Here is a 22,041-nt window from a genome sequence, read left to right as displayed (position 1 = left end):
CTGTCTCCAAAGCAGCTTTATTGATGCTACTTCTGCCAGCAAAGCAGCAACAACAACGATTTGATGTAGTAAAATACCAGAAACATTAGTGAATAACAGAAGAAAGAAACAGCCTTCGGTAATAAAAATGAACGAAATAATGACAAAAATTTGTTTTTCTTGGGTGAAGTAGATGGGAACTCAGATCTCTGAGTGATCATACAAGACAATAATCAGTTCACTGTCAAGAATTTATAATTAGCAATAGCAGTTAGACTTATATACCGCTTCATAGGGCTTTCAGCCCTCTCTAAGCGGTTTACAGAGTCAGCGTATTGCCCCCACAGTCTGGGTTCTCATTTCACGCCACTCAGAAGGATGGAAGGCTGAGTCAACCTTGAGCCAGTGAGATTTGAACTGCTGAACTGCAGATAACAGTCAGCTGAAGTGGCCTGCAGTTCTGCACTCTAACCACTGCGCCACCTCGGCTCTTTTGACATCTACTGCTTGGGTTTTTAAAAAAAAATAAAAGTGAACATATAGATAGTCCATGACTTAAACAGTTCATTTAGTGACTGTTCAAAGTTAGAATGGCACTGGAAAAAAGTGACTTATGACCGTTTTTCACAGTTTTACGACATTTGGAGCAACTCTGTGATCTTGTGATCAAATTCGGATGCTTTGCAACTGGTTCATACTTATGACCATTGCTGTGATGATCTTTTGCAAGCTTCTGACAAGCCAAGTCAATGGGCAAGCCAGATTCACTTACAACCGTAACTAACAACAGCAGTGATTCACTTAACAATTGTGGCCAGAAAGGTCGTAAAATGGGGAAAAGCTGACTTACAAGTATATCACTTAAGAACAAAAGTTTTGGGCTCAATTGTAGTCTTAAGTCGAGGACTACCCATAATCAGTTGTCTGCTCCAGCTACTGGTGGAGAGTAGATAAATTGCATCAGTGAAAGATTAGTACATTACATTTTAGTATGGCCTGGTCACTGCAAGGTAATTGTGTTATGCGGAATGTACAGATTTACAGATTAACAGAGTTGGAAGGGACCTTGTAGGTCATCTAGTCCAACCCCCCACCTAAGCAGGGGACCCTATACCATTTCTGACAAATGGCAGTCCAATCTCTTCTTGAAAGTCTCAAGTGGTGAAGCTCCCACAATCTCCAAAGGCTAGCTGTTCCATTGGTTGATTATTCTCACTGTCAGAAAGTTCCTCCTTATTTCTAGGTTGAATCTCTTCTTGTTCAGTTTCCATCCATTGCTTCTTGTCTTCGGGTGATTTGGAAAACAGGTTGATTTCCTTCCTCTCTGTGCCAGCCCCTCAAATATTGGAAGATTGCTATCATGTTTCTCCTGTTCCTTCTTAAACATTCAACATTCTTAAACTGAAACATGATTCATGGTAGTCATCTCTTGCAGTTAATCTGTTCATGACCTATCCGATGTCTATGAATGGGAACCAGAGAAAATCTAATAGTTAATTTGGTTTTAACATGGTAATCACTATCCTCTTCTATAGAAAAGTTGGTTTTAACATGTTAATCACTGTCTCCTCTATAGAAGGGCCATGGAAAGAAAACAATAGTGAAATAAGCATCTTCTCAAATGTTGATAGTGAGAACAATGGTAAATTATAATTGTTTGTCTTTTCTTGTCAGAAATTACATCTTTGCAACCTAGGAACCCCAATTAGCTATTTACACAAACCAGCTCTTGCATGTTACCAGCAATTATCACAATGAATGGTTTTGAAATAAAGGTGAGAAAGAACGGAAGAGGTTACAGAAGGCTACCATTTGTCAATGTGTTCTAATCAAAGAATACAAGCTATGTTTTTTTAAATAAAACAACTCTTTGAATACCCATTAGAAGAGGTATGGTTATACTTGGGAAACAAAACAAAGAAAGCTTAGAAAATAAATATCCACAGACCTTTCTGATAAATTTAGTATCATTGTATTTCTCAACCCAATTCACCACACAGGGACACTGTTGTGGCAAAAATAGGAGGAAGCAAGTATATAATGCATGTTGCTGCCTTGAGTTACTTACGAAATAATAAAACCCTGGATAAAAACCTACAAATAAAGAAAATAAAAATGCCTGTAGTATATTATTAAATCTCTGCATATTCAGTGAAATTGGAACTGCACTTGTTTAAGTGAAACTCCATATTTGGACGGATACAAATTTTAAGCACATATCGTAGTAAGTATAATGTGACAGTCTAGGTATTCATCCTCTTAAATCTTTAATCTGGTTCTTAGCTCTTGCAAACTGGCATTTTTAAGGACAGAATTGGAAATTATTTGCTACCTGAGCAATATCTTCTCTCCCTCTCTCCCCACTCTCTACAGTATCTATCATCTTTCTCTCTCTCGCTCTCCACCCGCCCCCTTTCGTCCTCTCCCTATCTTATCTATCTATCTATCTATCTATCTATCGATCTATCTATCTATCTATTACTATCACATCTATCTTCTGATCTCTCTAACATCTATCTCTATCTCTATCTCCAGTAGCTATCATCTCTCTCTCTTCTCTCTATCTATCTACAGTATCTATAAGCTCTCTCTCCCCTTCCTCTGCTCCCTCCCTCCCTCTCTCGTTATCTATCTACAATCTATCTATCTATCTATCTATCTATCTATCTATCTATCTATCTATCTATCCATCCATCCATCCATCCATCCATCCATCCATCTATCCATCCACCATCCATCCACTCATCCGCATATATACCTATATCTCTCTCTGTGTGTGTATACACAGACACACACATACTGTACATATACATACACAAACACACAGATGAATTGTGTGCCAATGCTCTGTACACCCCTCAAAATCGTGAGAGACAGGTTTGCAAGATAGTCTGTACATTAGCGTTTCTCAACACTAACCTTGGAAACTTTAAGATCTGTGGACTTCAACACCAGAATTCCAAAGTTGCCAAGATTGAGAAACATTGCTCTAAATGAGACAGTTGTCATATAAGAAATAGTGCAAGCATGTATTTTGGGCTTTACCTGTGCTTGTGGCATACTGATCGATGCTGTTCTTACCATTAGCAAAAAATGTCATATATGGCATGGGTATGATTTTTTTACTAGTAACCTGCTCTATATTACAGTATTATATTAAAGTACTATATGAAAGTTTTGATTGATTAAAGCCGTGATGAACATTGGGGCATAGACAATATCTATGTGAAATAGGCTGTGGGTCAAAGCGTGAAAGGATGATTGCTGTAAAATAACATAACGAGAGAAGTATGCTACCAAAAGTATATAAGGAGAAATAGTTGCAAAGATTGAAGAAGCTTCTTGGATAAGCAGTTCAAAGTTTCAGACCAAGAAGAAAAGAAAACCATGTTGCCATGACTCAGTTTCCAGACAGTTGCAAAGTGTGTATACAAAGCAAAAACAAAACCAAGGAACTGTTACGCTTAAAAAAACTGAGAAAAGAATGCAGAATATTTTGGGGAGAAATTAAAAAAGAAAATCTTAATTGGGTAAACAGAAGCATCCAGTAGCATATGATTAAAAACAAAAATGATGGAATCATTTGAAATAGGGTTGAAATGAGCAGACGTTGGAAAAACAATTAGTGATAAGAGTTTCATTTAAACGAATGTTGTCAATGTTAGTGTGCAAGAAAAAAATACGCACAGGAAGCCATAGGACTGTGAAGATTTTGAAAAAAGGTTGCAGTTGCAGATGGTGTAATTTGGAAAAAAGTAGAAATGCTTGTAGAGACTTTGTGCAATTTATTTCAAGTAGGTTTGAATCTGTACTGGATAATTGGAAGACTGAAGAAGGGGAAGTTAGTGAATGCAAAAGTTTGCCAAGCCATTTGTTTGTTAAGTAAGGTGACCAGACGTACCGCTTTCGGCGGGACAGTCATGATTTTTAATAATTTGTCCCGTGTCCGGCAGCGTGTTCAAAAGTCCTGATTTTCCAAAAGAAAGAAAATAATTTTAAAAAGGACGCCGTTAAAAAAAAAAGTTTTTATTTCTCTAAAGTGTCGTTCCCGATGTGGCCTTTAGAGGGCAGTGGTTTCCCTCTCTCCGCTTGGTTCCCTCCCCTCCTGGCGCATGCGCGCAGCTGACGCACACCATTTGTCTGCAGGCAGCACGGTGAGGAGGAGGCTCGGGTCCCAGGCCAAGAGGCTCAGCCGTCGGAAGGTTTTTCTTTTTTTCTTCCCCCCCCCCCCCACTGCTTCTTCTCGGGCGCTGCTCTCCCTGCAGCATTTCTCCCTCTTTCTCCTTTTTGTCCTTTCTCCTCCTTCCCCCCAAAAAGAGAACGAAGAGGGAGAAAGAGGAGGTGTGGGGTCAGATCGTGGGATCGCTGGTTTCTGAGCTTGGGGAGCAAGGATCCCCCACCCCACCTCCTCTTAAGGAAAGAGGAGGTGTGGGGGCAGATCGTGGGATCGCTGCTTTCTGAGCTTGGTGCAGCAAGGATCCCACTATCTTACTATTTTATTTTTATTTATGTACACTGAGAGCATATTCACCAAAGACAATTCCTTGTGTGTCCAATCACACTTGGCTAATAACTATTCTATTCTATTTTACTCTACTCTAATTCTATTTCAATTCTAACAAGGAATTTAGCTTCTCTCTCTTGAAAATGTAAGCCAGCATAAGGCATTATAATGCAACTAGTCTTAACTTTCAAACAGTTCATTTAGTGACCAAAGTTACAATGGCATTGAAAAAAGTGTTCTGATGACCATTTTCACACTTAGCGACCATTTTCACACTTCGCAACCATTGCAGCATCCTCATGGTCACATGTTCAAAATTTTGATGTTTGGCAACAGATTCGTATTATGATGGTTTCAGTGTCCTGGGTCATGTTTGACAAAATATAAAATTTTTAATCAGCCTCCCCCCCCCCGGTCATGGTGTCCCCTTTACCAATCTGAAAATCTGGTCACCTTTTTAAGCGTACCTGAGAAGGTATTTGTCAGAAGTCTGATCAAAAACGGACAATGAACAACATTTGGGAAGGTGATCCTGGAAAGATGACAATTGTTTGTCTGGAAAGGGCAAGAAAGATTTGAGGCAGCTGGCACCAACAAGTTCTAGTTTGCGGGTTCAGTACCAAACAAAAGACAAGTAGTGGGACAAACTTTCTCATCAAAACACATGAGTACCAAATTGAAGAGTTTCAAAGCAGTCGAGTACCAAGATATGACTTTGTGAAAAGTAAGGGACGATATTGCTTTCATAGTTAAAAAGATGTACAACAGTGGTGGAATTCATTTTTTTTTACAACCGGTTCTGTGAGCGTAGCTTGGTGGGTGTGGCATGGTTTGGTGACCATGACAGGGGAAGGATACTGTAGAATCTCATTCCCTCCCCACTCCAGGGAAAGGTTGCTGCAAAATCCCCATTCCCCCCTGGGACTCAGCTGGGACTTGCGAGGCAGAATAGATGGGGTTGGAGCCAGTCAGAGGTGGTATTTACCAGTTCTCCAAATACTCAAAATTTCTGCTGCGGTTCTCCAAAGCTGGTCAGAACCTGCTGAATACCAGCTCTGAACAACAACAGCAGGATGCAGTTACCATATTTTTCGGAGTACAAGATGCACTGGATTATAAGACGCACCAAGGTTTGAAGAGGCAAATTAAAAAAAAAGTTTTTGCACTCTGCAAACCTCCCAAAAATGGCCATTTTTCACAAAAACTGGCCTGTTTCCCCCCCCTCCCCAAAGGGCATGAATAGCCTTCAGGAGACTTGTAGGGCTCGGGGGGGGGGGATGAGTAAAAACTGGCCCGTTTTTTGCAAAAACTGGCTCATTTTTGTCCAAAAAAGGGGGCAGGATAGCTTTTAGGGGGCTTATAGAGTGCTCCTGGGGGTGGGGGGCAAAATTGCAAAATGAGCAAAAAAAAGCCCATTTTTCCCTCATTTCTGCTCTCCCCAGTCCCCAGGACACTCTGAAAGCCTCCTAAAAGCTATGCACAGCCATTTTGGTGAAGGGGGCGAGGTTTCAGGAGGCCAAAAATGCTGTATTCAGTGTATAAGATGCACCCAGATTTTCAGCCTTTTCTTTGAGGGAAAAAGGTGCGTCTTATACTCAAAATACTGTAAGTGACCAAATAACATCCCTTCCATTTTGTGGGCAACCCTTTATAATATGATGATTAGCCATTTTTATGCTCCAACCATTGATGCAGAAAAAGAGAAGGTTGACAGGTTTCATGGTCCAGTTCAATCTGAAGTTGCTAGAATATGCAAGCAACATGCCAAAGTTGGAAAATAAGAGGGAGAATGTAATTAGACTGTATGGCCAAGGCAAGTGAAATGATGTAGGGAAAACTTATCAGCATCTGCCAACTCCTTCACAGCTAATACAATCGTCCAACAACCAAAATGATGCCAATATACAAGGACATCGCTGGATAAAGCACAAAGGCATCAAGCTGGTAGAAAGAGATGGAAGAGCTCGGTTGCAACAACAAAGACTATCCCACGGGTTGAATGTGGAACAGATCACAAAGTGCTAATATGCAAGTTCCATATTAAGCTAAAACTGTGGAACAAAGACAGCTGGTTTCCACAATATGCTCTTGAGCATATATTCACACAATTTTCAAGGAGAACATCAAGAATCACTTTGAAGTCTTGAACAGTATTGTTAGGGAGCCAGGGGAACTGTAGAATGAATTCAAAGAATGAAAGTGAAAAGAGACTGCCAAAATTTCAAGAAACAGAAGAAAACAAACTGGATTGTCCAGACAGATGGTGAGAATTGCCAAGAATAGAAAAGCCAAAGCCAAGGACAAAAATCACAGGAAGAAATTTATCAAAGAATTAAGACAGAGATGTACAAAGAGAGAAGACTAGAAGAAGTATTATGATATCCATAAAGATATCTAAGATGGGATCAGACATAGAAAATAAATCAAGCAAAAGGCCTCTGAACTCAGAAAAGCTCCAAGTTGGCACTCTCGATGGGAAGGCTACAGAAATTGTTTATCTAAGGAAATTTGTCAAGCTAACAAAAAAAGGAAAATATTCTAATCCAGTGTTTCTCAACCTTGGCAACTTGAAGATGTCCGGACTTCAACTCCCAGAATTCCCCAGCCAGCGAATGCATTCACTGGCTGGGGAATTCTGGGAGTTGAAGTCCGGACATCTTCAAGTTGCCAAGGTTGAGAAACACTGTTCTAAATCAAACTACACTGGCAAATATGGAGCCAATCGATGGACAGGGCTAGTCCGCATACTAGTATCAATGACAGAAGATTTAACAGAATGTGCAAATTTATCACATGTATCCTTAATTTTACATAGAAGCAAAGCTCCAATCTACATCGTATCAGAGTTTGTTGCAGAAAAATCAAATCCAGAAAGCACACATAGATAATTAATTCAGCTGAATTCATTAACTTCTTTATATACATAATAACAGATGAATAAATGTACAATACCAATAGTAGATTATTTCAACATGGTAGACATTACAAGCAAAACAAAGCAGGAGAGAACAGTTTCATTTCAGAGTTCAGAGCAGACAGAGTAGTTTCAGTTTCAATTCTCAGCACAGACTCAGATCTGTTTAAGCTCCCATTGGCTGACATAGTTGCTATGCCTATTCATTGGCTGACCTTGTTATCATGTCTCTCCCGGCCATGAATATTTTAACACATCAGTGATCCTAAACATCAGTGATGTAGGTAAGAGCTTTGGATGGAAAGGGAAATGAACCTGGTTTTAGAAAAGGCTGAGAAACAAGAGATATTGTTGCTAATTCACACCGATAATTGAGAAAGCCAAAAGCCTTTGATTGTACCAAGCTGTGAAATGTTATTAAGAAAACAAACATTCCTATTAGTGTAATAAATGATTATTAAAAATGTCAAAATTCTCAGAAATGGCAAAACTGGCCTGTGTGGTCAAAAGAAAAAACAACAACATTTTTTTTGAAAGACTGGAATCTTTTCTGGAACATTTTTGTTTTTAAAGACTGGGAATCTTGAATGGACTTTTGGCTGAAAGAAGAAAGAAATGATATACTGATCTGAAGTTTGGATCTGAAGATTAAGGAATACATGGATTAAATGAGGGGGGTGAACTATACTTGTATAATAAATAATGTATAACAGCCAAGCTTCATCTCTCCTGCAGAAAGCACAGCTCCAACTTTTCAATGACTCAGGTGACCCTGAGGACACAGATAAACTTTCAAGTGGCCTCAACGACTCTAAAAGAATGCAAATGACCAGCTGTCTGCAAGGAATATAAATCCTTCCTTTCCTCCACCATCTAGTCAGAGCTGAAAAAACTTCTTGGGTGAGGTCTTCAAAGAAAAATAAGGAATCCAGTTGCTTCTCGAAAAAAAGCAGCTTTAGAGAAGTAGAGATTTAAAGATTTAAAAAGTACAAAACAATGCATGGAGCTCATGGAAAGGAGGATGATTGCAAGTTGAGAAAGATATAAAGAAGCATACCAAATTTGGATATGTGTAAGATAGAAATAAATTTTTTTTATTTATATTTTAAGCTGTATTTTCCTACCCCATCCCTTTAATTTACTTGACTTACCATTCCTTACTCCTTTGGATAGCATAGACATTGAATAGTGTGCTGCATATGTGTCTCTCTCTCTCTGTGTTAAAATATTCATGACTGGGAGAGACATGGGAACAAGGTCAGCCAATGAATAGCTATAGCAACTAAGTCAGCCAATGGGAGCTTAAACAGATCTGAGTCTGTGCAGAGAATAGAAACAGAAACGAAAGCAGTCCACTGCTCTGAGAACTAAACAAACTGTCTGGGCTTATCCGCTGATGTGAAACTAACTGCTTGTGTTTGCCTGTAACACTCTTGCCTTGTAGTTACTTGGAAGAACTATCTGTTGGTATTGTACTTTTATTCAACTATTGTTATGTATATAAAGAAATTAATGAATCCAGCTGAATCAGTTATCTCTCTGTGTTTCTGAATTTGAATTTATGCAACAAATCCTGACAGTGTGTGTATGAATTGAAGTTCAAACTGAAATAAAAACAAAATCCCTACATTCTGGAGTAAATCCATCAATCCAAAATATATTGTGCGAAAATATTTCACATAAACCTTGAACTGAACTGTGTGGAGTGGGGCTTGTCACCTTAATCCCCCATCTCTCCCATGTACAGAAAGAGGTTTCAATATTTCAGCCTCAAACAGTGCATAAAATAGCCGAGTTTTCTTTTAATCTATCTTTTCATGAGCTTTGTATTATACACCCAAATAACAGAGAGGGAACATGCTGTGCTGCATATGTTTTCATGGAAAGATTTCATTTTAATAAATAGGGACTTTCTGAACCTTTAGTTTCATTTGGTAGTCCTCTAGCTTCTTCATCTTATTCTCACAGCTTCTCTGCTATCCCCTACTGTTTCTGCCTTTTTTTTTCATCAGCACATGCATATTAGAGCCTTTATAAATATATAGAATTCCGAAATATCACCAACTTCAAATCAATTTCCAGGCAGTCTCTGAAAGTCTGCAGACCTGACATAATTTCCTTTATTTTACCCATCCTTGTGGACCACTTAGGCAGACCTTCATTTTTTTAATGACATTCATTAGACTTTCTGAAGAACTCCTCCAATCTAACAGCTAGGAGCCATTAAGAATTTGCTGGCACAAATTAGCTTTATGCAAGTGCACAAATCTCACTGATGACACTTAAGGGCAGATAAAAGGGCCGGGGATGTTTAGAGTCTTTTGCAAAGCCAACAGAAAATTATATATATATATATAAGATTTTTTTTTATCAGCACAAATACAACAAAATGTAACAAAAAGGCAACAGTAAAAGTATTGGGTTTCTGCCTGGATGGTCCCTTGTGACGAGCCGAAGGACAGAGAATGGAAGTAGTGATCTTCCTCCCATATTTGGGCATACCGGGGGTTGTAAAAAAATCTAATGGATACCTTTCACCCTGGCTTCGCTGATAACTGATAAGAGCCTGTGGCCTAATGGCTAAGATGTCTGCCTAGTATGTAATATAGCCCAGGTTCAAATCCCAGTAAGGGTATGGCTAGCTGATGAGAGCTAAATAGCTTGAAATAGATCTATACTAGTCTCCCTTTATTTATTTATCAGCACAAATACAATATATATATTATATATTATAATATAATATAATAATATTATATTAATATATTAATTATATTAATTATAATGTAATATAATTATATATTATTCTAAATAAATAAATCAGCACAATAAAAAAACAAAAAAAAAACAAATGTAACAAAAAGGCACAGTAAAAATATTGGGTTCTGCCTGGATGGTCTCTTGTGACGAGCCGAAGGACCAGAGAGTGGAAGTGTGACCTTCCGCCCATGATTTTGGGCATATCGGGTGGTTGATAACGACATCTAATATATCATATATATATACATACATTACATATAATATTATATATATATATAGTATCTATATATATATATATATAATATACTATGTTATATTTATGCTCTGCTAATATATTATATATATATATATATCTAAATATATTATAGTATACTATATATATATATATATATATACCGATATACTCGAGTATAGGCCGACCCGAATATAAGCGAGGCACCTATTTTACCACAAAAAACTGGAAAAGTTATTGACTCGAGTATAAGCCTAGGGTGGGAAATGCAGCAGCTACCGGTAAATTTCAAAAAATAAACATGATACCAATAATGTTTTGAATATTTATTTCAAGAAAAACAGTAAACTAGCGGTGTATTCAATGAAATACTTCACTCACCCTCATGATGCTGATGTCCGCTGTGATGGATGATGTCCCGTGCAGCCGCGGGAGCGATGTCTTGCCTCCTATACACACGGCACAGTGATTCCTATCATTGGATCACTGTACCAGAGGAGGTGGGACATCGCTATGTGGCTGCTTGGCCATAACAAGGAGGAGTGGGACATCGTTGCAGAGTGGCAGGAGGGGGAGGAAGGGGAATCGTAAGACAGCCCTGCATTACATTAGAACGTGAGGAGGGGGATGGTGCGGTGCGCGCTGCGCGCAAACTGACACAGAGGGAGGGGAACTCACAGGGGCACTGGGCCATTCACGAGTGTCACCCAGCGGCATGGCCCCGCCCCTTTTCTCCTCCATTTCGGGCAAATTTTCACTGACTCGAGTATAAGCCGAGGCGGCTTTTTTCAGCCCAAAAGTGGGCTGAAAAACTAGGCTTATACTCGAGTATATACAGTATATAATTTATATAATATAAAATGCACACATAAGAGATTGTATGTATGTATGTATGTATGTAGTATGTAATGTATGTATGTGTGTATATATATATATATATATATATATATATATATATATATGTGTGTGTGTGTGTGTGTGTGTGTGTGTGTGTGTGTGTGTGTGTGTGAGATTAATCTCACATAAGAGATTATATATATATAAAATGCACACATAAGAGATTGTAGAACCTGAACTGAAATGTAGAAAACGGCCCTTCCAATCTTCCAGACACATTCAACTACAAAACTCCAGCTTGCTGGAAGATAACACAGGGTGTTAAGTCCAGGATTTCTTGAGGAAACAAATTGGGGATAGCTATTTTGCCATCTTCTATAGCCATAAAATTACTATTTTGAGTTATAGAAGTATACTTCTATAGAATCCAATAAAATTCTACAGAAAAATAGGATTTCACTGCAATCCAGCAATAGGCGACACACTCATTTCCTGCCATTGTGGTGCTGTATGTCATTTTAAGGTTTCTGAAGGAAGGGCATAAGATAAACACAAAAATTGACTTGCTGAGCTGAGTTGTGCCCAACAGTATCTCCTTATCTGTCTTTTGAGACTCATATGCTGGTTTTACAGTCATTGAACAGTCAAGTCTATCATTTATAACCAGTACATCAACTGTATTGTTTCTAAACACATACATTTAGTTTTGGACACTAAAGTTAATATACATTTAGTATAGTCAAGGAGAGAAGCAACTTAGAACTAAGGAAAAAAATTCCTGACAGTTAGAACAATTAACCAGTGGAACAACTTGCCTGCAGAAGTTATGAATGATCCAACAATGGAAGTTTTTAAGAAGATGTTGGATAACCATTTGTCTGTAGTGGTGTAGGGTTTCCTTCCTAAGCAGGGGGTTGGATTAAAGGACCTTCCAGCTCTTTTCCAATTGATTGCTCTATCTATCAGCTATCAAAATTTGGAAGGATTGCAATCAAGGCCGTGGTTTACTTCAGAGGAATCCACAGGTATTTGCTGCCCTAATCAAGAGATGGGGCTGATTTTGCAGGAATTCAGAGCAATGTATTTCAGTTTATGTTCTGTTTCATTCTGAATTGACCTGTCAATCCTCCAATGGAGCAATTATGTCCAGAACATGAACCCGATATCTAGGCCAATGGTAATGGATGGGCAGCTTTTGCTCTCTTTTAGAGGACTGTCTTTTTAAAAGCACCAGCCAAATCAACTTAATGGCCAATTTGCTAAAGGCAAGAAGGAACTGCTAGAGAAAAATAATAGCCTAATAAAAACTGCACCAGATTACAACATCCCTTTGGATTTGGTTTATTTGTACATAAGCAGTGTGGACACCACAATCATTTGTTTAGAACTGGAATTGATGTGTGTACCCAAAGCTTTCCACAATCTCTCAAATATCTAGATAAACCATGTATATCTGTCCTAGGAAAAGGAAGAATGTGTCCCCCTCCCCCAAAAAGGAAATTGTATAAAAGCTAATGAAAAACGCTGTAAGAAAAAAAAAGTTAGCTATTCAAGTTTAATTTCAAGTTGCCACTTATTCTCTTAATAAGCTTTTGCATCTCCATGGAGTGATCTTTCCAACATCAGATCACATATAGAGCTTTCTATAATTCAAGTGTAGTTGCAGGGCACCTAATGATAATGGAATAGGAGACAGCCATTTCTCAGTCTATGGTTTCTAACGAGGATATCTTGCCAATTTGACTCCCTTGCTTCAAGAATTCATCCTGCTCACAACATTCATCAAGGTAAGATCTAACATAGCAACTTGCCTACATATACCACTGTTAAAATAATTAATAACTATAAGAGATGCTGGGGAACACCACTGCGCTATGGTGATGCGAACATACTTTATCTTCAAGCTCCAGGAATGGTTCCTTCATTGCTTAAAGAGCAAAACAGAACTATGATAGAGATGAGGGGTTTCCCCCCCCCCACCAGTGTAATAGCAAATAACTAGAAAACAGATTAAGAAAAGCAGAAGATAAATGTAAAATATATATTATCTAAGCAGGATGTTCCTGGTATTACATGAAAAGGAACTGCTCCCAGCCTGGACAAAAATACTTAGAGAAGCATTGTTCTGTGCAATTTTCACTTCAATCAATTAATTTTGATCCTTGAAATCCAAAATATTCAATAGACCAGCATAAATCTATCTATATGTGTGTGTATGTGTTACACAGATAACTTACTCTCTGGAAATAAATACTGTGGGGGTAAGACACCCCTAACACCCTCGGGGGTGTTCTGTTAAGATAAAGCCTATTGTGCCTTAAGATGGCTCCTACTGTACTGCCTTAAAATGGCTTCTACTGTACAGTGCAGTGGAGTTGCTGTGGTAACGGCTTCACAGTACTCCACAAGGGGGCTCCCTCTGGTAAGGGGGAAAATCCAACATTAGAAATTATGTTTGGTCCAGACATTTTCCCCCTATAAATAAATACCAGACAACACCAGCTTATTGGCTAGCTAGAAATAAAATTCAGCCAGCCTGCATAACATTCTAGTCACCTTCTTGCTTAGTGAAACAGAGGGCCTTGTTCTATGCTCTTGTTTTCTGCTTCCATCCTGCATATTTGATCAGAACTGAAATGCCTCCAATGCTGGCTACCTTAAAAAAAAAGTCTGAAAACTCTATTTCAAAGGTTTGGAAATCCAGTTTTTAAAAAAATCTACATATGAACTCTGCTGCTACCATGTAGCATGAACACATGGAGCTGAAGCAAATAATCAGATAAATGTTTTCAACTGTAATATCTATCTATCTATCTATCTATCTATCTATCTATCTATCTATCTATCTATCTATCTATCTATCTATCTATCATCTATCTATCTATCTCTGTGTGTGTTCCAGCATAATTCTGGAACACCTTGAACAATTTCAACCAAACCTGGTACACAGATGACTTACTCTCTGGAAACAAATACTGTGGGGATAAGACAATCCCAACACCCCTTGGTGTGTGTGTTTTTGTGTGTGTGTGTGTGTGTGTGTCTGTCTTGGCACACAGGTGTCATGCAGATCCCTCTCTAAGGGCACATGAGCTGTCGCCCCAGCTCAGCTCCACCACGCGTGCACGGCCAGCTGATTTTCAGTTCTCTGCCGCGTATGCAGGAGAGGGGTGGGTTCCATGCGGAAGACGCGACACTATAGATATAATTCATTCCTTTTCCTGCCTAATACAGGATTTGGATAAAGAAATACCCGGGCAACCCCGGGTTATCAGCTAGTATGTTATAATGTATTAGAAATTTGTATGCTGCCTTAGTTAGGAAGGTAGCACATGAAATAGGATTAAAACATCAAGAAATAAAAGAACAAACATCCCAGTAAAATATATGCCATGCATGCATTGAGTATGACTAACCCCAACCAACCACTGTCAGGAAGCCTCTTTCTACATTGTACTCTAAAGCATTTCGGTTTCTATGGCTTTATAAAAGCCCAACAGAGTTATGTGGACCTCAGGAGAAAACTGCTCCACAGGACAAGTGCAGCTAGCAAAAAGGCATGTCTTTTCAGTCCTGCAGGATGACACTGATGTACACTGATGGGACCAGCAGAGCATCAAATGATTCTGGGTGGGCAGAAATAGCTGGAGGAAACCAGTTCATTAGATAACCAGATCCTAAGCCACGATGAGCTATATACAGTAGGTAACTGGTAAAACCATAAACTCTATCTGGTTGCCCAATGGTAACCAGTTCAGCCCACAGACCACATGGACAAAATAAGAAGTGTTCATAACTAGTTCCTGCCTTCTAGATTACTTGTAGATTTCTAGTGATCTTCAAAGGTAGCACCATGTAGAATGCCTTGTAATTGTTCAAAAGGGAGATAGTCATCGTACAAGTGATTGTGAGAAGGCATTTCTCACAATTTCCTGACAGTTAGAACAATTAATCAGTGGAACAACTTGCGTCCAGAAGTCGTCGATGCTCCAACACTGGAAGATTTTAAGAAGAGATTGGACAACCATTTGTTTGAAATGGTATAGGGTTTCCTGCTTGAGCAGAGGGTTGGACGAGAAGACCTCCACAGTCCCTTCCAACTCTGTTATTCTATTATTTCAGTTCAGAAAGAGATATAATCACTGCCCAAGGTGGAATGCCTATTGGTTACAGCTGTCACCTGACTGAGATGTTAGTTCTTGCCAATAGTGTATGGAGATTCTCAGTCATCCGGGTCATGGTTGTCTCAAAGATGCTTTTTCAAGAGGCAACTGGATTTTCTGGATTTTCTTTGAAGATGTTTCGCTTCTCATCCAAGAAGCTGGATGCACTATTAAAGACCTGAGAGACCAAGTTACAGATAGACCATCACAGAAAAACCTTATCTATGTGGTTGCCAAGACTGAACACTAACTTGGTAAAACACAATATCCCTCTCTCCTCTCCTCCCTTCCCTCCTCTCTTTCCATCCCTTCCTCTCCTTCCCTCCTTTCTTCCCCCCCTCTCCTTTCTTCTCCTCTCCCCTTCTGTCACAACTTCTCCTCCCCTCCTGTCCCCTCCTCTCCTCTCTCCCCTTCCTCTCTTCCCCTCCTCTCCTCTCTTCTCCTGTCCCCTGCTGTCCCAACCCCTCCTCCCCTCCTGTCCCTTCCTCTCCTTCCCTCCTTTTCCTTCCTCTTCTTCCCTCCTCTCACTTCCTCTCCTCCGCTCTCTTCTCTCTTCCCCTCCCCTCTTCTCTTTCTCTTTCTTCTGTATCCTCTTGAAGATAGTTTGGGGAAAACTTTCCCCACAAGAGCAAATATTATTTTAACCTCATTACTTGATTTGTGTTTTGGTTCTAACTTCTAAGGTTATGAGAGACAGAATGCCAGCTTGTGATGAGACAAGGAAGATAATTTTTTTTAGGTGCTGTGCAAAAAGGACCACACTGATTATTCCAAATTCCTGTGATCCTGATAGGTTAGTCTTTGTCCCTTGCTTCCATGAAGTATGTGTGTGTGAAGGAAATAACAATTAGGTAAAGGTAAAGGTTCCCCACACACATATACACTAGCTGTTCCCGACTTGGTCCGAAGACTTCTCTGTGGTTATGTGGTCGGCATGACTAAACACTGAAGGTGCATGGAACACTGTTACCTTCCCACCAAAGTGGTCCCTATTTTTCTACTTGCATTTTTACATGCATTCGAACTGCTAGGTTGGCAGAAGTTGGGGCAAGTAAGATTTAAGATTTAAGATTTAAGATTTAAGATTTAAGATTTAAGATTTAAGATTTAAGATTTAAGATTTAAGATTTAAGATTTAAGATTTAAGATTTAAGATTTAAGATTTAAGATTTAAGATTTAAGATTTAAGATTTAAGATTTAAGATTTAAGATTTAAGATTTAAGATTTAAGATTTAAGATTTAAGATTTAAGATGATTTAAGATTTAAGATTTAAGATTTAAGATTTAAGATTTAAGATTTAAGATTTAAGATTTAAGATTTAAGATTTAAGATTTAAGATTTAAGATTTAGTTTATTTGTATGCCGCCCTTCTCTGGGAGGGACTCAGGGCGGCGAACAACTCAAAAGGGGAAAAGGGGATACAAACACAATACACGTAATTAAAATACACAAGAGTCATACAGCCATACAAGTCGAGAGGGGAGGGGAACCCATCAACCCCAGGCCTGCCAGCACAGCCAGGTTTTAACGGCTTTCCGGAAGGCCTGGAGAGAGGTGAGGGTCGGAATCTCCACAGGGAGTTCATTCCAAAGGATCGGAGCTGCTACAGAGAAGGCCCTCCCCCGGGTGGTAGCCAGATGGCATTGGCTGGTAGACGGAACCCGGAGGAGGCCGTGCGATCTAATGGGTCTATGGGAGGTAATTGGCAAGTAACGGGAGCTCACTCCATTATGCGGCACTAGGGATTTGACCCGCCAAACTGCTGACCTTTCTGATCGACAAGCTCAGCGTCTTAGCCGTTGAGCCACCATGTCCCGATTAACATGGCTAAAATCTGTGGTCTTGCATGTCTTAAGGACCTGCTGGAATCTTAATGGTGTCAGCTCAACTTGATTTATTTCCATTTGCTTATTTCATATTTTAGGGATGTTGCTTAAGCAACCGTGATCCGAGCCTTGCAAGTGAAATGGCTCGTAAGATTGGGATGCTGGGTATTATAAACTCAGGAGCCTTTCATTTTAATAAGAGCACAACAAAACAAGAACAAAAACAGACGAACTAATTTAGCTCCTGACAATTTGTAATTGCACAATATAGTTCTCATCAGATTGCAAAAGCATTGTTTCACATAGACTGAAACAATTCACCCCAAAAGAAAGAGGGCATTAAAGTTTACGTATTACAATGGCATATAGAAAACAACAGCATGCCTGCAGAATGAACAAGTTTGTCTTATAACATGGAAACTGTCTGCCCGGAGATAATTAGTCATCCAATAATGAGGATGAACATCTAATTGCTTATTCTAAAGCACGTTTCTTTATGACGCATTCATTTATTCATAGAAAGCTTTGTCTAAGCAATTTTATTCTCCTTCTCTTTTCTTCCTATAGTTATATGGTTATGAGAATTAATTCTAATACAGACGGAACAAACAGGACACAAAAAGAATTACATTCTGCCTTGTTTGGGTGGCTTGCAAATTTGAATGCTGGCTGGGTGGTTTAGCTATCTGGACGAATCAATTAACAGTAGAAAGAACAGTTCATTTTCCTTTTGGAGAAAATAATAAATTTATTGGAATTCAGTTTCAAGTGTCAGAGCCAAAGATCACATGATAAATAGCCATTGCCTAAATGGCTATTTGGCTTTCCAAAGATATTCAGTCTAATGAGAACTGTGGCATAAGAGAATGCATTTATTAGGGAGTTTTGCACTCATATCAGAAGTAGCCAGGCACTTCCAGGTTGAAAAGATTAGTCGGTGACATGACCATTACCCAGGGGACACTCAGTTGGAGGCCCCTTTTATGTCCCTGGCAGGAGCTAGAGCAAAGGACGTGGGCTCACCCCACCCCACAGCAACACTTGGGTCTTGAACATGGTCTTGCTAACTTCCAACAAATGTCCTAACCAGGGGTGGGTTCCGGCAGTCAATACTGCCAGTTTGCTCATGGCCATGCGATGCGTGCGCTTGATGCACGCTGTGTGGGCATACACAGTGCAGTAAAAATTGTTCTGCGCATGCGCAGAAGCAAAAAACAAGATGGCGGGTCCTACGGCGCCATTTGGAGAACCAGTTTGGGGGCGTTGCAGGCCTGGGTTGCTGCTGGTTCCAGCGACCCAGGCCGCCAAACCACTACTGGTCCGAACCGGTAGGAACACACCACTGGTCCTAAACACAAGAGGCCCTTGTTTAAGGGGTTGAAGGGACGAGAATCTTTATTTTATAGGAAGAGGGAGTATGGTTATACCTAGACTAGTATTTATCAATCTTAGCAACTTTAAGAAGTGTGGATTTCAATTCCCAGAATTCACTGGCCAACCATGTTGGCTAGGGAAGACTGAGGGTGGACATCCACACCAGAGATGGTATTCTGCCAGTTTACCCCGGTTCAGGCAAACCGGTAGTGGTGGAAGTGGAAGGCTCCACCCACCTACCCAGACATCATCAGGGACACTCTGAGCATGTGCAAAAGGGCCATGCACAAGCGAAGCGAGTGTACACCTGTGGATGCTCCCAGTTCCGAACCAGTAGGGAAGATTGGAGCATTTCATGCCTGATCCACACCTCTTAAAGTTGCCCATGCTGACAAATGCTCATCCAGACCATCTTGAATTCTTATATTCTCTGGCTTGTAGGTTTGCCAAGGTCTGCAAAGATCAATAATAACAATGCAGGACATACTTTTCACAAAAAAAGGCACAGTAGAGAAAAAATGCCTAGGTACGCTTTCTATATAGGGAATCACTGCAATTTTAGGGGAGAAGTCATTCCTCTCCTGTCCCCTGGCAGAGACCTTGGCAGTGGATTCAGAATAAATGGAGCTGCCCTTAGGAGAAGAGGACAGTTCCCTCCCACACAGACAGTAAAACAGCGGTCAAAAGTAGTAAAACTGTGAGAGCCAGAAAACCTTTCACCTCCCAGCAGATAAGGTGAGACAACCAGCCATGCTGAGGGTCTCTGTTTCCCTTTTCCTCTGTTATTAAAACAGGGAAGAAAAAAATAAAGAGAAGAGACAAAGCAAAAAAAAATCCCAACAAGGATTCTAGTGTTGTCACCAGCATTACTGCTGTAATCACTGTTAATCTATCTCATAACCTAATCATGTCTCAAGGCACTATTTAGAACCTTGGAAGTTGAAATGCTGTATCTGAGAATATATTCTAGTGTCACACCAGATGGAACTATTTGACATTTTTCTGACAGTTAGAACAATGAATCAGTGAAACGACCTGCCTCAAGAGGTTATGGGATCTCCAGCACGGGAGATCTTTAAGAAGAGATTGGACAACCATTTGAAATGAGTTTCCTGCCTGAGCAAATGGTTGGACTAGAAGACCTCCAGATCTGTTATGCTGTTATTCCATTATTCTGAAATGATGGGTGCAGGCAGCCATCAGCCCTACTTACTTGCCAGACTTATTTGTGTGTGTGTGTGTGTGTTTCATTATGATTAGTCTTATTTTAAAAAGTATAGGGATGGGAACACAAGGCAAGAGAGATGGAATGTTACTCTAAGGCAGTTCAAATAACTAACAGGTTTACTGCATGCTAGCACTCTCTATAACCGTGATGGAGATGCGTGCCTGAAGTAGAACGAGGAGCCATGTCAGCTGGCATGTGCGGTGGCACCCGTTCCTCTTCCGGGTTTCTGCTGTGCATATGCCAATCACCTGTTTTTTGCATATGCGGCAGTGCCGGAAACTGGAAGAGCTGTGTTCATGCCTGCTGATTGTCATGTGTGCATGACCGGAAAACAAGCATGCATGTGCTGGAAACCGGAAGTTCATTTCCCTGCACGCACATGCACCACTAGACAGTTTCTCTTCCGGGATGCGTCCCCGATGAGTGCGCGCCCATGCACACACTCCCTTTTCAGCACTCAGTGCTGAAAATGTTTGCCATCACTGCTCTGTAAGAACCTGAAATACTAATGCTCAAAGCAAATTGGTGGCATAAGAGTCAACAGAATTCAAGATGGGTTGGACTTAGATCTCTTGTGGGCCTGAGGGGACTCAAGGCTGATGACGTGCTCGAACCCTCCCTTGGGCTCAGCCTGGTTATCTCCTACTTCTACACTGGTTCTGGTTGGGTAGGCTTGGATTTTGGCCAAAGAGGTTTTCAAACTCTTGCTTGCCTCTTACTCCCACGCTTATGCAAACTTACTGGATGGAGTTCTCAATGCGAGTGATGGTGAGAAAAGCCGCTAGATTTGCAGTGTAGGATGAAATGACGATCAAGGCAAACAGCCACCAGGCACCCATCATCATTCGAGTTGCCAGTGTAGTATAGGGAACTTCTCCCCCTGTGGAGCAAGAAGGGTAGAATGGTAAGAATTTTAATTGCAGAAGAAAATCCCTTATTCTTAAGGAACATGCTCATATAAAACAGTATCATTGATATCAGTCTAGGAAAAGAATCTTCAAATTCTAGGTTGGAGTCCATAATTAACATCTATAGATGAAAATATACTATTCCATGATACTTAGTAAGAGGATCCTCTTAAATAGATTTCTGCTATTTATCAAGAAACCTGGTTCAATATCTAGCATAATGAGCAATTTCTAATACTTTGCAAGTTTTTATGCTATTGATTTTAATTAACTCTCTGGAAATGTAGATATTTTTTAGAAAGCGATCTGCTATTAACCCATCTATATATAAACACAACATGTGATTGTTCTTTAGTATAAAAAGACACAAGCACAGTTTCTAAATGCAATAATGCACACAGACATTAGAGGGAGAAAAGAGAAAGAGGGCGGTATTAATTTATATTCAACCATTGAGATCCAAGGTTTTTTCTCTCTCTTTGTGGTTAAGTTAATTGATAAAATAAAAAAACATTTGAAAAATGCAACCAATTATTAAACAAAGCAGTCAAACAAATAATACCTCTATAAACTTTTTATATCTGGAGATAAATACATACTGTATATTTTGCATTGATAAAAGAAAAACAAAAAAACCACCTTCCTTCCTTCCTTCCTTCCTTCCTTCCACCCTGCCACCTGTGATCGTGGCTCTGGTGGGATTCATTTTTTTTACTACCGGTTCTGTGGGTGTGGCTTGGTGGGCGTGGTGTTCCTTGGTGGGCATGGCTTGGTGGGCGTGGCAGGGGAAGATTACTGCAAAATCCCCATTCCCTCCCGATCAGCTGGGACTTGGGAGGCAGAGAATAGATGGGGGCGGGGCCAGTCAGAGATGGTATTTACCAGTTCTCCAAACTAAAATTTTCACTACCGGTTCTCCAGAACTGGTCAGAACCTGCTGAATACCATCTCTAGACTGTGGGTTGTTCATTCTGTGAACATGAATAATTTGGTTGATATATAATTTGGTTGACAGAAAAAATAGCTTATTCAAATACTCTTGGTTTTGAGAACACAGCAGAAATACCTATCGAATAGATGGATGTGTCAGAATGATGAAGGAATACATTTCATTGACTCATTCATTCAGTTGCAATATACAGTGTGCTTTCTCTTAGGGAAAAAATTATGACATGTACAGAAATTAATATAAAGGTTATTCTGAAAGTCAGAAAAGTGTCAGCGTGATGGACACGAATCTGAAATCTGTGAACGAAAAAGACTTGATACTACAAAAACGTTTTTCTCTTTCCTTTCCACCTCAGTTGTGTCTGAAGC

At 39.8% G+C, this 22,041-nt stretch overlaps 1 protein-coding gene across 1 annotated transcript in view; it reads right to left on the bottom strand.

Moving 5' to 3' along the window:
* The window catches only part of GRID2 (glutamate ionotropic receptor delta type subunit 2), a 1,047,867-nt gene that overhangs the window by 160,440 nt on the left and 865,386 nt on the right, over positions 1–22,041 (bottom strand). The window contains 1 exon segment of the mRNA XM_032224334.1: positions 20,558–20,696. Coding sequence (XP_032080225.1) covers positions 20,558–20,696 — 139 coding nt within the window.

This window comes from Thamnophis elegans, chromosome 9 (assembly GCF_009769535.1).
Source record: "Thamnophis elegans isolate rThaEle1 chromosome 9, rThaEle1.pri, whole genome shotgun sequence".
Classification (NCBI taxonomy): Eukaryota; Metazoa; Chordata; class Lepidosauria; order Squamata; family Colubridae; genus Thamnophis; species Thamnophis elegans.
This window is presented reverse-complemented; position numbering and strand designations above follow the sequence as displayed.